This window comes from Colobus angolensis, unplaced genomic scaffold, assembly GCF_000951035.1.
Source record: "Colobus angolensis palliatus isolate OR3802 unplaced genomic scaffold, Cang.pa_1.0 Scaffold136, whole genome shotgun sequence".
Taxonomy (NCBI): domain Eukaryota; kingdom Metazoa; phylum Chordata; class Mammalia; order Primates; family Cercopithecidae; genus Colobus; species Colobus angolensis.
The window spans coordinates 211,806-225,704 of record NW_012114444.1 but is presented as its reverse complement, the minus strand read 5'-3'; the positions used below and the strand labels follow the sequence as shown (position 1 = coordinate 225,704).

The window sequence follows — 13,899 nt, the reverse complement described above, 5'->3', positions numbered from 1 at the left end:
TGGTATGTGACCCTGGGATGTTCATGGTGGGTGACCCTGGGCTGGCCGTGGTGGGTGACCCTGGGCTGGCTGTGGTAGGTGACCCTGGGCTGGCCATGGTGGGTGATGCTGGACTGGCCGTGGTGGGTGACCCTGGGCTGGCCGTAGTATGTGACCCTGGGATGGTCATGGTGAGTGACCCTGGGCTGGTGAATGATATGTGGCCTCTGCTTCCAGTTTGTCAGGCTGTCCCAGAGCAACATTTGCTGGAAAGAAGGGAAAACTCTCAGGGGACGAGGTCCTCAGTCCAAAATTCAAGACTAGCGATGGTAAGGACGGCTTCCTGAATTTCCCTGCTCATGACGGGTGCCCGGGTGAGTGAGAGCTCTGCACCTTTTTGGTGGGAAGAAGGCAGAGAGATGAAGCCCCTCTTGGAATGAGTCATGGCAGAGGCAGATCCCTTGACCTGAGCTGACAGCCTTTTGGACCTTGGCTCTGCAGCTCTTGACACCTGTGTCTGGGGCCCCTGGCCCTCCGGAGGTCATGCCTGCTGTAACCCGCGGCTTTGGCGACCACTGGGATCAGAGTCCAGTGGAGCCCATGTGCTATGATTTTGTGGAGAGCTGAGGCTCATTCACACTTAGGTGAGGAAATTCAGCATCACCCGAACAAACTTCCATCTTTAATGTAGCAATTAATATCTCCCAAAGAGATTTAAGCCTTTCCACCTACCACCCAGCTCAGGAGGCAAACCATAAACACTCATCTCACAATTTTCAAGACAGACTTCTCCAGCACGCAATGTGGGGTATGAGCCCCAGAGAGATGAGCTCAGACAACCAGGAGGGGGGACCTCTGCTGCACGGGGGGTTGCAGTTCCATCTAGAAAGCAGGCTTCCCCACAGCACTTTGGCCCAGGCCTGCCTGAGGCCCAGAGCCACAGCTCAGGTTTCTCACTGGGTCAGTGTTGGAGAATGATGAGGAGATCAAGCAGCTGAACCAGGAGATCCGAGACCTGAACGAGTCCAACTCGGAGATGGAGGCCGCCATGGTACAGCTGCAGTCCCAGGTAGGTGGTGCCGCCCCCCACTCCTGGGCTCTTTGCCTTCCCAACCCAAACATTCATCCTGGGAACGGTGAGGCATCCGTCGGCACTCATCAAGGTTGCCGTCAGGGCTGAGCTGACGGACAGCGCAGTGCCTGGCACACAGGCACACTTAGGACGTGCTGGCCACTCACGTGGTGGTGTCTGTGAAGTCACACTGTGAGTGCTGGCGGGTCGCTGGAGCTGGTTGTCCCGCTAGGGCTGTGGTCTTGTTAGTGTTAATAATACTATTGATAATACTAGTCCCATTAAGATTAGCAGCACTGTCTCTCTTACTCTTATTAGAATTAGTCCCGTCAAGGCAAGTGGTCCCATTAGGCTTACTGGTCTTGTGAGTACCAGTAGTCCATGAGGGTGGTGCCTTAGAGCCAGGCCTCTGGAGCCAGGTTTCTTCCCCAGCACAGCCACATACCAGCTGAGGGACCTGACAAACCTTTCAGCCTCTTCCTCCGTAAAATGGAGGTAAGAACAGGATTCTACTCCAGGTTATTGTACAATGAACGCATTTCTATGAGGAAAACATTTAGCATAAGCACCTGATTGGCCGGGCGCGGTGGCTCAAGCCTGTAATCCCAGCACTTTGGGAGGCCGAGACGGGCGGATCACGAGGTCAGGAGATCGAGACCATCCTGGCTAACCTGGTGAAACCGGTTTAATTCTCTATTAAAAAATACAAAAAACTAGCCGGGCGAGGTGGTGGGCACCTGTAGTCCCAGCTACTTGGGAGGCTGAGGCAGGAGAATGGCGTAAACCTGGGAGGTGGAGCTTGCAGTGAGCTGAGATCCGGCCACTGCACTCCAGCCTGGACGACAGAGCGAGACTCCGTCTCAAAAAAAAAAAAAAAAAAAGCACCTGATCCAGAGTAAGTGTAGTCGATGAGAGCTGCTGTTGCTGAGGAATAGGGTTACAAATTACTTTAAATGTTTGTGTCATATTTCCTGATTTCCCTAAAATGAGCATTTGTAATCAGAAAAATAAAAAAAAACACCAAAGATCTTATTTTGAAAATAAGAGCATGCCTCACCCATGGCTGCTGAGTGGAGTGTGCGGCCGCAATGGGGGAGTGGGCACACATAACTGTGCCCCTAATGGCTGGAGGGACAAAGGGACAAGGAAGTGACCACCAGGTCCCACAGGGAATTTGGGCAGAGCCCCTCTGGGCAGGGACAGATGGGGAGACGGCGGCCTCCACCAAGGCGGCAGAAAATGAGTGACATAGTCTAGCCCCGCGTGTCTCGTTACTCTGCTCTTGTCTCTACTGGCAAACAGGCTCCCGTGGACCGCTTGTTACTCAAGAGCCTGTATAAAAACAGCATCACCCCGTGGGGATCAGGAAGGACTTTCGTCGTCATGCACATGTCGCTGCTGCGTGCCCCCAGGCTCACAGGCAGTGGCGGCAGCGAAGGGGTGGCTAACCCTCCTGGCAGAGCCATCCCCATCCCTCCTGGTGTCTCCGAGTGTGGAGGTGCACTGTTGTGTGGGTGTCCCACGTTGTGCTCCCTGCTCCTCCCCTTCTCAGAGTCCTCAGAGGCTTCATCAGTGTCAGTGTCCTTGGGGTAGCACCTCTGATTTCTCTTTATTTGCCAAAAGCAATCTTTTTAAAGACAGATTATTACCTTTTACTGGCATCCCTTCGGAAGGACTCAGAAGCCCCTGTCCCTCTGAGGGAATTTGGTGAGTGGTGTCCTCTGCAGCAGGGCAAAGGCAAAGGGAAGGCAGGTCCCTGTCCCCCATGCATCCCTTTCAAAGCCACATGCTTGTCGCCAGGTGGCAGAATAAGCGTGCTTGACCCCATCCACAGCCTCCCAGGAAGGAGCTCACCACTCCTGCCTCGTGTGTCACCCACACTGTCTGTCTGTGAGTTTAGCCTCTGCCCGCACGGCTCCCTGCAGATGTGCAGTCCGGCTGGCGGCTATTCCTGGACACCAAAAGCCTCAGGGCCAACACAACCCTGGGCAGGTTCACCACCATGGTGGGGAAGTGAGAAGACTTGCCTGTAGTTGACCTGGGGAAGACATGCTTGGGAGGCCCTGAGGAGGCCTCTGTTGGTCTTTCTGGTGAGGGGAAGACCCAAAGGCAGTCTGACACCCCACAGCGAGGGTGCAGTGATCCCATCTTACAGAGAGAAGCAGGAAGCATGGTGAAGCGAAGACCACAGCAGGTGGAGTCTGAAATGGAGACAGGGCGCTGTGAAGTCTGTGCTCCCACCCCATCCCCTCAGGACAGAGGGGCTCAGAAAGCCAGGAGGGGGACCTCTGCTGCACAGGGGTTTCAGTTCCATCTAGAAAGCATGGTACAGGGAGACGTGCCACATGAGCCCCCTTCCTGGCTTCCCTGGAGTCAGGCCATGTCTCCAGAGGGCTCTTGCCTTTCTCTCCTCTGGCAGCCCCTCACCTGTGGCAGGACACTTACAGGAAGGCAGGGTCCCTGCCCCTTCCCCCACCCCAGGGTTCTGCATTCTCCCAGAGGGTTGTGAGAGGCAGCCCAGAGAGGACTCCCAGGAGGATGGGGGCCAAGGGCAGGCAGCACTTCAAACGTCTCTCTGGCACAGATCTCCTCCATGGAGAAGAACCTGAAGAACATCGAGGAGGAGAACAAGCTCATTGAGGAGCAGAATGAAGCCCTGTTTCTGGAGCTGTCTGGCCTGAGTCAGGCCCTCATCCAAAGTCTCGCCAATATCCGCCTTCCACACATGGTAGGCAGCACGCGGACCTGCCAGCACCACAGCTGCCCCCCAGGGTCTCTTCGGAAAGCAGGAGAGCAGGGCATCTCCCACCCCCTCTGCCACTGGGTCCTGCCCTAGGGGTCCTGTGCCCTGGTGGAGATTCTCTCTACCCCGAATGGCCCAGGCAGGCTGTTGGCTATGATGGCTTTAGCCCTCCTGAGTAGCTAATGAATCCGAAGCAAAATGGTGATTCCATCAGCAGAGAGGCTACTGCTGGGATGGCTACAGAGAGAAACACTCAAAGCAACCAGGGCAGGGCAGCCAGTGCTGCCCCTAGTTGGTATGGGCTTGTCTCGGGTCACACGGGGGCACAGGTTTGATGCTCCCACATCAGGTTCTTTGGTGTGGGGCCCACTGCATGGATGGGGCTTGCTAACCTGGTTCTGTTCTCTAGGAGCCAATATGCGAACAGAATTTCGATGCCTATGTGAGCACCCTCACCGACATGTACTCCAACCAGGAGTGCTACCAGAACCCGGAGAACAAGGACCTCCTGGAGAGCATCAAGCAGGCTGTGAGGGGCATCCAGGTCTAGGCCGTGTGGCACCCGGGAGTGTCCCAGCCCACCACACCGTTTACCTCCCCCGCCCTGCCCCACACCGTGGGGATGCCCAACTCACAGTGACTTCCCGTTCGCGGCCCGGTGTGGCCTCGGGTGGGTTTATCCAAAGGGATGGCTGGAAATCGGCCTCTCCCACGATGCTCCCTCCAGGCTTGGGGCCGTGGCAGCCCCATCCATGTGCATAGGGGCACTGAAGAATTACAAAGTGATTTATTTTTGTTTTCTGAAAGAAATCTGAAGAGCAGCTCAAAGTCTCCAGTGGAAGCTCATGGACAAGGTTCTCAGGGAAGTTTTGGAGTTTGCAACCACAGTATTCCTTTGTCTGTCGAGGCTGGGAGGGTAGCCGTGAGCGTGGTGGGCGGGTGGTGTGAGTGGCATCTTGGCCTGGAGGACATGCCCGGGGCAGCGTGTCTGTGCTCAGTGAGGGCGGCGGAAGCAAGTGCGTTTTCTGTTTTCATTTAATTCAGTTTTGTGTTAAGGGTGGAACCAAGCTCTGTCCCAGAGGGAAAGTTAGGAATAGGCCTCCCAGAGGACACTCCAGACAGTTGACAAGCATCGCAGCCCCTGTCAGGTCAAGGAATTTTAACCTGGGAGACTCCTGGAAATCAGCCTAGTGTCTGGGGGCAGCTGGCGCGCTGAGGCTGTGGAGATGTGTGTGGCCCTGGGTCACAGCTCCCTGTTTGGGCTGCAGCCTTTAGACCCTGGGTCTGGGATCCACGTCCAAGGGACCGCTCTGGATTCTGTGCATCCACCCGGACCCCTGACCCATCACTGCCACATTATCCGGGGCGTGGCCAAGCGTGACCTCTGCATCCATGGCGACGGAGGTGGCAATGACCTCATCAAGGTCAGAGGGTAAATTCCTAACAGGAGACCACCAAGGTTTCACTTCTTTTAGATCCATCCAGTATGCGAAAAAAGGGTACATTTTAATTTAATGTGTTAAAAACACAATGTTCCTACTGTGTAAATAGAATCCAAGTCAATTGTGACTGCAATTCCAAGTTAGTATTTAAAAGTAGAGAAATTGCACTTCCTGGAAAAAATTAAAAAGTAGTTAGTTTAATTATTCTGTAAATTATTTAATTTTGTCAAGATGTATTTATATTCACAACCTCTTATGTTAACGTTTGCTATTTATTTAACATTTTTATTTATTAATTTTATACTATTTCAACTAGACCCCACACCAGGACACCCTAAGAGGGGAAAAGTGAATTCAAAGCAAAAATAACTATTTGACTATAATGTAGCCCACAAAAAATCTTGATATAACTCCTAGTTATAATTTTGATGCAACCAAGTTATTTTTTATATATTTTGTTATTTATTCTTTTAATAATGGAATTTTTTAAAAAACTATTTTGTAACTGAGGAATTTTGATAATTTGGGGATTTTTTTCCCCTTGGTCCAGTGGAGAGAAAGACATTTTGGTTTTCTTTTTCCATTTTGGGTTCCTTTTGTTTCAAGCACGGATAACAGCAAATGGAATTCTGTATTTATTATTATTTAAGTGTAGCGCAGATGTGTGTGCTTGGGCATGTTTCTCGTGTCGCGTTTGCGTGTCGGCCCTTGCGGTGGAGTCCTGTTGCTGTGAGGGGGTGCCGGCCGCAGGCAGCCTCGAGTCGCCGCTGGGCTCACAGGCTGTGCCGCCCATCCCTCCGACAGCTCCAATACTGTGACCCTCCTTCCTCAGGAAATGCGTTGAACCCACAGCACTCCATGGTGTGTTTGCAGGGTGATTTCCTAATAAAAGTCCACTCTGACTGTGAGTCGGTGCTGTGGTCTGTGGGGAGGACACTGTCTCCATTCCTGGTGGGCTCTATCATGCATCCTCCTGGGAGTCCTTCCTGGTGAGCGCTATCATGCACCCTCCTGGGAGCCATTCCTGGTGAGCTCTATGATGTGCCCTCCTGGGAGCCATTCCTGGTGAGCTCTATGATGTGCCCTCCTGGGAGCGCGTGGGCAGGAGGGGAGTCATCCATCTCTGGTCTCTCCTTGATACCACACGTGGGGCCCCCCTTGTGTCAGTTTAGCCAATATCTCCTTTTGAAATTACCCTCCCTCACCGCCTCCATGTGTGTTTCTAGAAGGTCTAAGTCCCTCTATCTTGCCCCTTCCCACATGACCAGTCATTTGCAAATTGAAGTTTTTCCCAGGAGTCTTTTCTTAGGGTCAGGGAGAAAAAGTTTTCCTGCTGAGGTTGTTAGGCTTGGGGGTGTGGAACTGGGGTTTCCCTGAGCTCTCTCTCCTGGCCACAGGAGGAAGCCATCAGTAATAGGAGAGAGTTCAGACATTCTGGAGGTGGGCAAAGCTGACAATGGAGGGAGACGTGGAGGAGAAGAGAGCTCTCTGATGATCTTTTTAGAGCTCATGGACCCAGCCATGTCTGAAGGCACTCTACCCTTGAACTGCACAGTTATGTAAGGCAATGGATTCTTTTTTTTTTTTTTTCAAGCTGGCATACAAGGCCAAAAAGCCAATGCAAACCAGCTGTTTTTTAAAAAGTGACTTCTCCCCTTTTTCATTTTTGTACTTTTGTGTCAGGTGGAGCTCTAGTGCTCCTAGAGTAAGACTTGGACTTGGGGCTTCTAGTCACATTCAGCCTAAACTGTCAACATGCTTTTGACCTCCCTGGAATCTGGCCCTGGTGGTAGTCCTGGAGCATTCATCTGATATGCAAACAAAGGATCCATCTTCACTGACAAATTCTTAGAAATTCTGGACTGAATTTCCAACCTCTGTTGTAGTCAGACAGGGTCCATAGCACCTGTGGAGGACATTTGATCTGCCTTCAGGGCTCCCACTGCTGGCTCTGGGGGCCCGAGCAGGTGCCAGTGCCTACTAGTAGGTTATGCAGAACCTGTTCAACTATGAGGAAGGGCTCTTGGGGGTCCCCTTTGGTGAGGCCCCATTTGTGACATGGAGACCAGTGGCCTGGAGCTGTATCCCTTCACATCAGCACAGCAGATGCTGGGGTGGGTGTGAGCAAGACCGAGTCTGCAGCGTCCCCTCAGCAAGCTGAGGTAAAATCATTCTGGGGGACATGAGAGTTGGCTGGAGAGATGGGGACTATGATGTTGCTGCTAGGGGCCACAGGCTGTTACCATGATGTTAGAAAGCTGCACAATCCCACAGTTTGATAATGGCATGAGCTGGTCACCCCCAAGAAGATTCTCTCACTTTTTGCTTAGAGGCACTGGCTGGGCCACTAGCCCACTGGGAGCTGGGAGAAAAAGTGTCTAGAGTCACAGGCATGTGCTCTCTTAGGATTTATTTTTGGTATGGGACTCCACAGCTAGGCCTTCTCTACCATCCTGCAGACCCTCCTGTTTACCATATCCAGAGAATAAAGCTCAAGGTTTCATCCAGAGGGAGGGGAGTTTTTGCCTGGCTCTCAGAGTTGGGGTGGAGTTCTGGGGAAGGGGGCTACTGGCCCCCGAAACACTTTCTCCCAGTCGTCTTCTCCCATCTCCAGCAGAATTTGGTGCCACCAGTTCTTGGGGGGTTCTGAGGTGTGGACAGTGTTGCTTCTGAACTTTCTACTCTCTGGCCAGAATTCAGTGTTTTGGGTCTTCCAGGCCATTTATTTTGCATCTGTGAATTTTCTGGCTTCTAAATTGCTTTTTTGCAATTTCATCTCCTCACTCCTGCCAATTTATGCCTTAAAATCTGTCATTTTAGCCCGGTGTAAGAGAGAACAAAGGTAAATACACATATACACCTGCTTTCCTTACCTGAATGGGTATGCTTCAAGCTGGTGAGCACACGACTGTCTGCCTGAACAGACGGGAAGTCAGCTTAGTGCTGGGTCAACAACACCCCGTGAGTAATTGAAGCCTCAAGTTCAGGCGAGATTTTCCTATTAACCACTCTGTCTCTCTGAAGCTGGTGGCCTCTCAGAGGCTGCTAAACACATGGATGTGGAGGGTTTCCTAACCATCACCTGACTGTGAATCCTGCAACACAGGCCATCCATGCTCCCAGGGGTTATAGCCTCTGTTCCATTCCCTTTGCCATTCTTAAAATATGGAGGCGGAGTGTGGACTTCTCTAATGGAGTCTTAAGTCTTCACAAGGGCACCCTTATCCATGATCGTGGGTGGCCTGGGCTGATGCCAGGCAGCTGACCTTTGGCAGAGCTATGCTCTGAGCCACTCTGGCCCCACTGCACCCCAAGCCCACCATCCCTCCTGGCTGCTCCCATTGTCTCTGCCTCTTTCTTTCCTCTCGGTGTCTTCAGCATGCAGGTCTCCGTGTGTGCTGACTTTTCTAAAGCCTGGCCTCTCCTCTTCCAGCACCTGCTATGGCTCCCTCCTCCTCTCCCTCTACTGTATCTTCCTCCCATCTGCTTATGTACTCCTGGCCTCTCCTCCTTCCTGATTTCCACCCTACCCTGCAGCTGCATCGGGGCTGTCCCAGCCCCTTTCTCCTCATTTCCAAGGCTGATGTCTGCTGTGTGCAGAGAACTCCCATACTGTCCCCCAGTCCTTTCTTCCCTGGCTCTAGTACCTTCTGGGTATGCACTTCTGTGCCCCAGGCATTTCACACGTGCCTGGGTGAAAACAACCGCCTGCCCGCTACTCCCACCTGGTCCTTTCTGGGCCCAGCAAGACACCAACCCCCATCAGCCCCTGGTCTTCACTCACGCAGCTGAAGGTCACATGGCCACACGAGAGCCCCTAAGCACAGCTTCCTGATGTGCCACATGAATGTGAATGCCCTGGGGAGCACCCAGCTTCTGCTGTGCCACCAGATGGGGCCAACCATAGAGCAGCTCTGACAAGGGCAGGTGTATGATGTGGGGGAAGAAGGGATGGTTATTTTGGATCCTGGGGAAAGCCATGCAGGGATACATGTACAACAGCACAGTCTGTGCCCTGCCCACCATGTGGACACAGTGACTCCCCTGAGCTCCTAGAGAGCCCCTCCCAGTAGCTAGTGTCACAGTGTCGCTGAGCTGTCTACTTGGGCTGACTGTAGCTCCTGAGAGCTGGCCACTCCCCAGGCAGCCTCGTGAGCCAGTGTAGGTCTTGAGGGGCTCACTGGGAGCACCATGAAGTTGAAGGATGTGGCACAGTCTCAGCCCTGCAGAACCATCCCTGAGCAGCCACCACTCCCAGGGTGAGAAACCTTGCTGGAGGGGAAGGGGTGCCTGTGAAGCCTTGCCACCTCCCCTACAGGAGCCCAGGAGCAGGAGGTTGAGCAGCAAACCGCAGCCACCACTCCAGCACCCAGCGAACCCTCTTCATGGGGCACATTCGTCTCTGCTCATGGGGCACCTTTTGCCAAATTAGACACACCCTTGCCTGTTGATTTCACTCACTGTCAAAAGTGTTTTCCTTGTCTTTAATCCTGTCACAGCTCTCTCTGTAGAAGTTGTCAAAATAGCAGAAGTCAAACCTGGTAATGTTTATGACTAAAGATGGTGAGGAGCCATGTGAGAACCCGCCTGCTGCCTAGGAAAGACCAACCAGAAGTGCTACAGGTTCCACCCCGTATCCCCCTGGGCCACTGCTTGGGACCCCGGTGGGTGGATAATCTCAGAACCCATCAGGCACCAAATCTAGAAGGGCTCCATGATGGCTGCCCTAACTCCCACCCCACATAGAAGCCCTACTTGGCTCAGCTGTGAGCGGATAAGGAGAAAAAAGACTGACCATTGTTGAATCTTATCCCTTTCTACACATATGGGCTCCTTCCACCTCTCAGCCAACTGTGATATAGGCAATAGGACTGTCCCCATCATTGCAGATGAAGGAACCAAAGGCCAGGGAGGCCCAGAAGGCTGCTCAGAGCCACACAGGTTTAGCTGCAGGCCCCTGACTCCAGAGCTGGTGCCTTGGGAACCACATGATGGTGTCTGTAGCATATCCAGGAGGAGAAGAGCGGATCCTCGCAGAACAGTAGGATCCAGTGGGTATCCAAGGGGCCAGGGGAGAAGGAGCTGCTATGGTCCCTAGTCCAGTGGGAAGGGCAGGAGGCGCCTGGAAAAATCTGCCTGGGCAGATTATCACCTGTGCACAAGGACAGTTTCATTTCTTCTTTCCAAATTTGTAACCCTTATTTTCACGTCTTATTGCATCAGCTAGGACTTCTATATGATGTTGAACAGAAGTAGAGAGAGGGGACATTCTTGCCTTATTCCTGATCTTAAGGAGAAAGGGTCCACTTTCTCACCATTAAGTATGATATTAGCTGTTGGTTTTCTGTAGATGTTCTTTATCAAGTTGAGGAAATGCCCCTCTATTACTAGCTGGGAGAGAATTTTTTATTTTTATTTTTTGAGACAGAGTCTCGCTCTGTGGCCCAGGCAGGAGTGCAGTGGTGCGATCTTGGCTCACTACAACCACCAACTCCCTGGTGCAAGCTATTCTCCTGCCTCACCCTCCCGAGTAGCTGGGATTACAGGTACACGTCACCATGCCCGGCTAATTTTTGTATTTTTAGTAGAGACGGGGTTTCACCATGTTGGCCAGGATGGTCTCAATCTCCTGACCTTGTGATCTGCCCACCTCGGCCTTCCGTAGTGCTGGGATTATAGGCATGAGCCACCCTGCTTGGCCAGCTGGGTAAGAAATTTTAACATGAACGGGTATGGAGTTCCAGTTGGGCATGATGAAAAAAATGTGGAGCTGGATAGTAGTGAGGTTGCACAAGAATGTCAGTGTACTTCATGTACACTTAAAAATGGTTAAAATGATAAATATTTTGTATATTTTACCATAATAAGAATAGTGTATTTTGAAGACAACAACACGACCTCCCACATGTGGCTCTAGCCACTTGCACTCCAGATACCTGGCTGCACCCCTGTCTTAGGCCCTTGCATGACCTTCCCTCTGTCCCGAGGCTCCTCTGCAGATACGACAAAGATGAGTGGACAGATGCAAGGGGATAGGCAAGGGGACACTGAAGACATACTCAGAAGGCTCCTGTGGCTGGGTGTGGGAGAAGCCTGGAGGAGGCTGTGAGTAGCAGTTGGATTCCTGTCCACCTTCCTGTGCTTACTACCAGTTGGTAAGTACAGGAAGCCCGCTAACCTCTTGTAGTTTCAGTTCCCTCATCTTTAAAATGGAGGTATCAGTGCCGTCAAGCCAAAGGGCACCAGGAACCTGCCTGTAATTGAATGAGTTGGGGATTATCTCTCATTGCAGTGAGAAGGATGCAGATCATGGAGAACTGCAAGGCATCTCAGTAAGAGGTGTCGGGAAAACTTACTAAACGTTATGGGCTTGAGTTGGGTGATTTTTTTCATGGATTAGATGTTGTCAGGAATCAGGGGAGTGGATGGGTTGAAAGGGCGGTTCTCTGGGCATCTCAGTAGATGTTTTCTGTGAGAAGGCCAGGGCAGAGGGAGGCTCAGCTGTAGCTGGTAGAGGAGCAGGGGTCATCGCTACTAACTTGGAGAGGTTATGTCTTAGAGTTTGTGGGTGACACAGTGACCCTATTTTTGTTTGTGCTTAGACAAAATTATGATGTGGCCTTGGATCATGATGGTGCTTCTCTACAAAAGTGTTTATGTCCAATAGGAGACCCCATGGCCTCCATCTGAGCGCCAGGCCAGTTCCTGATGTCATGGTCTACTTTTCTTCTTGGAGGTCATACTAGTACCTATTTCTTGGAAATAACTTATGTAGAGTGCTTAGTATGTACCCTGTGAAGGGTTATGAATGCTGATGGTAGTGGGAGCTGATATGGAGGGGAATGGAAGAGACACCTTGGAAAACCAAGCAAGAGTCTGAAGTTGTGGCAGGCCAGGTTTCACTAACACAGGCGTCCATTACAACTGTTCCAGAATGGACTGAGTAGCCAGGTTAAACATTAAAAGCTGATTGAGCCAATGCCCTTATACAAAGGTTGGAATGTAACAAAGAGCCCACCAAGATTTTTGCCTAGGCTTTTCCTGGGCCTTGAAGCATGACAAGATAATGAAGGAACTCTTAACAGGACCCTTTTAGGATTAAACAAATTGTACTAGGGATCTGAAGAAACTCCCCAGGCCTCCACAAATAAGTATATGGGGGTCTAAAGGAACTGCCCATACCATTATGATGTAGCAGGAGATAAGATAAGGGTAATCACCCTGGCTCCTGGACCCATTTAGATTAAGTAAACTTACTGAGGCTCCAGGAGAGGGTCTTGAGGACTTAGATCTTAGTTATAGATTAGAAGAAGTTAATCACTATGTCTTTAGATGAATGCACATGTACACGTAGACATACAGCTTAGAAGGTATACAAGCTTCAGAAAACTTTGTAATTTTTAGTTGGTCTGGTGATAATTTCCAGGCCTTCTCCTTGTAACCGGTTACAGAAATAAAACCTCCCTTACTCCCCAGCTCACCTGCATCTTGTTATTGGGCCAGGAGAAGTAGCAGCCCGACCCTCAGTTGGTTCCAGGAACAAAGGGAGTGTCTGAAGACAGCAGTGATATGATCACATTGTTTTAGGAGGACCACTCACCAGAGCCCAGGGGAGTGGTGGGAGGGGTGGGGAGAGGTGAGGGGAGCTGGGGCAGGCCAAGGAGGGATATATGGAGGACATGTCCCCTGGCAGTAGGAAGAGGGTCAAGGATGACTCCAGGGCTTCTGTAATTTGAAACAGAAGCTCTCAGGTGGAAGGACACTACTGAGAGCCCCATGAGGGTCATGCGGTGGTGGGCCATCTCAGGTCCGTGGATCCAGGACCATGGATCAACAAGAGAAATGAGGTCTCCCTGGGACCACATAACGTGTTGAAGGCACCGGCCTTTGGTTTTCAAACTCTGCTCCTAAGTGGAGCTCCAGGGTCTGGGGAGGAATGCGGGGCAGGAGGGAGGCGAGGACGGGAGACCCAGGCCCACTCGTCCGCAACAGCGATGCTGGCACTTGCTGCACATATGGGGTGGTTTGCATGGCTGTACTTGAAGAAAAGGTTCTGCAGCTAAAGCCCATCCGCAAAGCCTCACACGAAGTTTGGGCAATGGGCTGTGTGAACCCAGAAAATGTGAGACAGGTCTCAGTTAATTTAGAAAGTTTATTGTGCCAAGGTTGAGGACGCGCCCGCGACACAGCCTCAGGAAGTCCTGGCGACCTGTGCCCAACGTGGTCGGGGCACAGCTTGGTTTTATACATTTAGGGAGACATGATACATCAATCAATACATGTAAGAAGTACATTGCTTCGGTCTGGAAAGGCGGGACAACTTGAAGCAAAGGCAGGAAGACTCCAAGCGGGGAGGGAGCGTCCAGGTCACGGATAGGTGAGACACAAACCGTTACGTTCTTTAGAGTTTCTGATTTGCCTTTCCAAAGGAGGCAAATCAGATACATATCTATCTCAGTGAGCAGAGAGGCGACTTTGAATGGAAAGGGAAGCAGTCTGCCCTAAGCTGTTTCCTGCTGGAGTTTTCCTTAGTGATCTTGGGGGCCCAGGATATTTTCCTTTCACAGCTGATTTCACAAAGCCGGCTGGGTAGGAGGGCCCCAGGGCCGGGTGGCAGGGCGGGGGTCCCAGGGCGGCTGTGCTTGGTGCCGGGAGGCCGCGCG

General features: G+C 51.7%; 1 protein-coding gene across 3 annotated transcripts in view; it reads left to right on the top strand.

The window, feature by feature from the left end:
- MYT1 (myelin transcription factor 1) overlaps nucleotides 1–6,144 on the top strand; it is an 86,457-nt gene extending 80,313 nt beyond the window's left edge. For 2 of the 3 annotated variants that reach the window (XM_011934417.1, XM_011934418.1), the window contains exons 20-23: nucleotides 217–308; nucleotides 945–1,048; nucleotides 3,636–3,779; nucleotides 4,204–4,658. In XM_011934417.1, the coding sequence (XP_011789807.1) occupies nucleotides 217–308; nucleotides 945–1,048; nucleotides 3,636–3,779; nucleotides 4,204–4,344 (481 nt within the window). In that variant the 3' untranslated portion in view covers nucleotides 4,345–4,658. Of the gene's footprint in view, nucleotides 1–216; nucleotides 309–944; nucleotides 1,049–3,635; nucleotides 3,780–4,203 lie in introns of all 3 variants that reach the window. The other variant, XM_011934416.1, reaches the window with a different exon arrangement.
- Nucleotides 6,145–13,899: the final 7,755 nt, after the last annotated feature.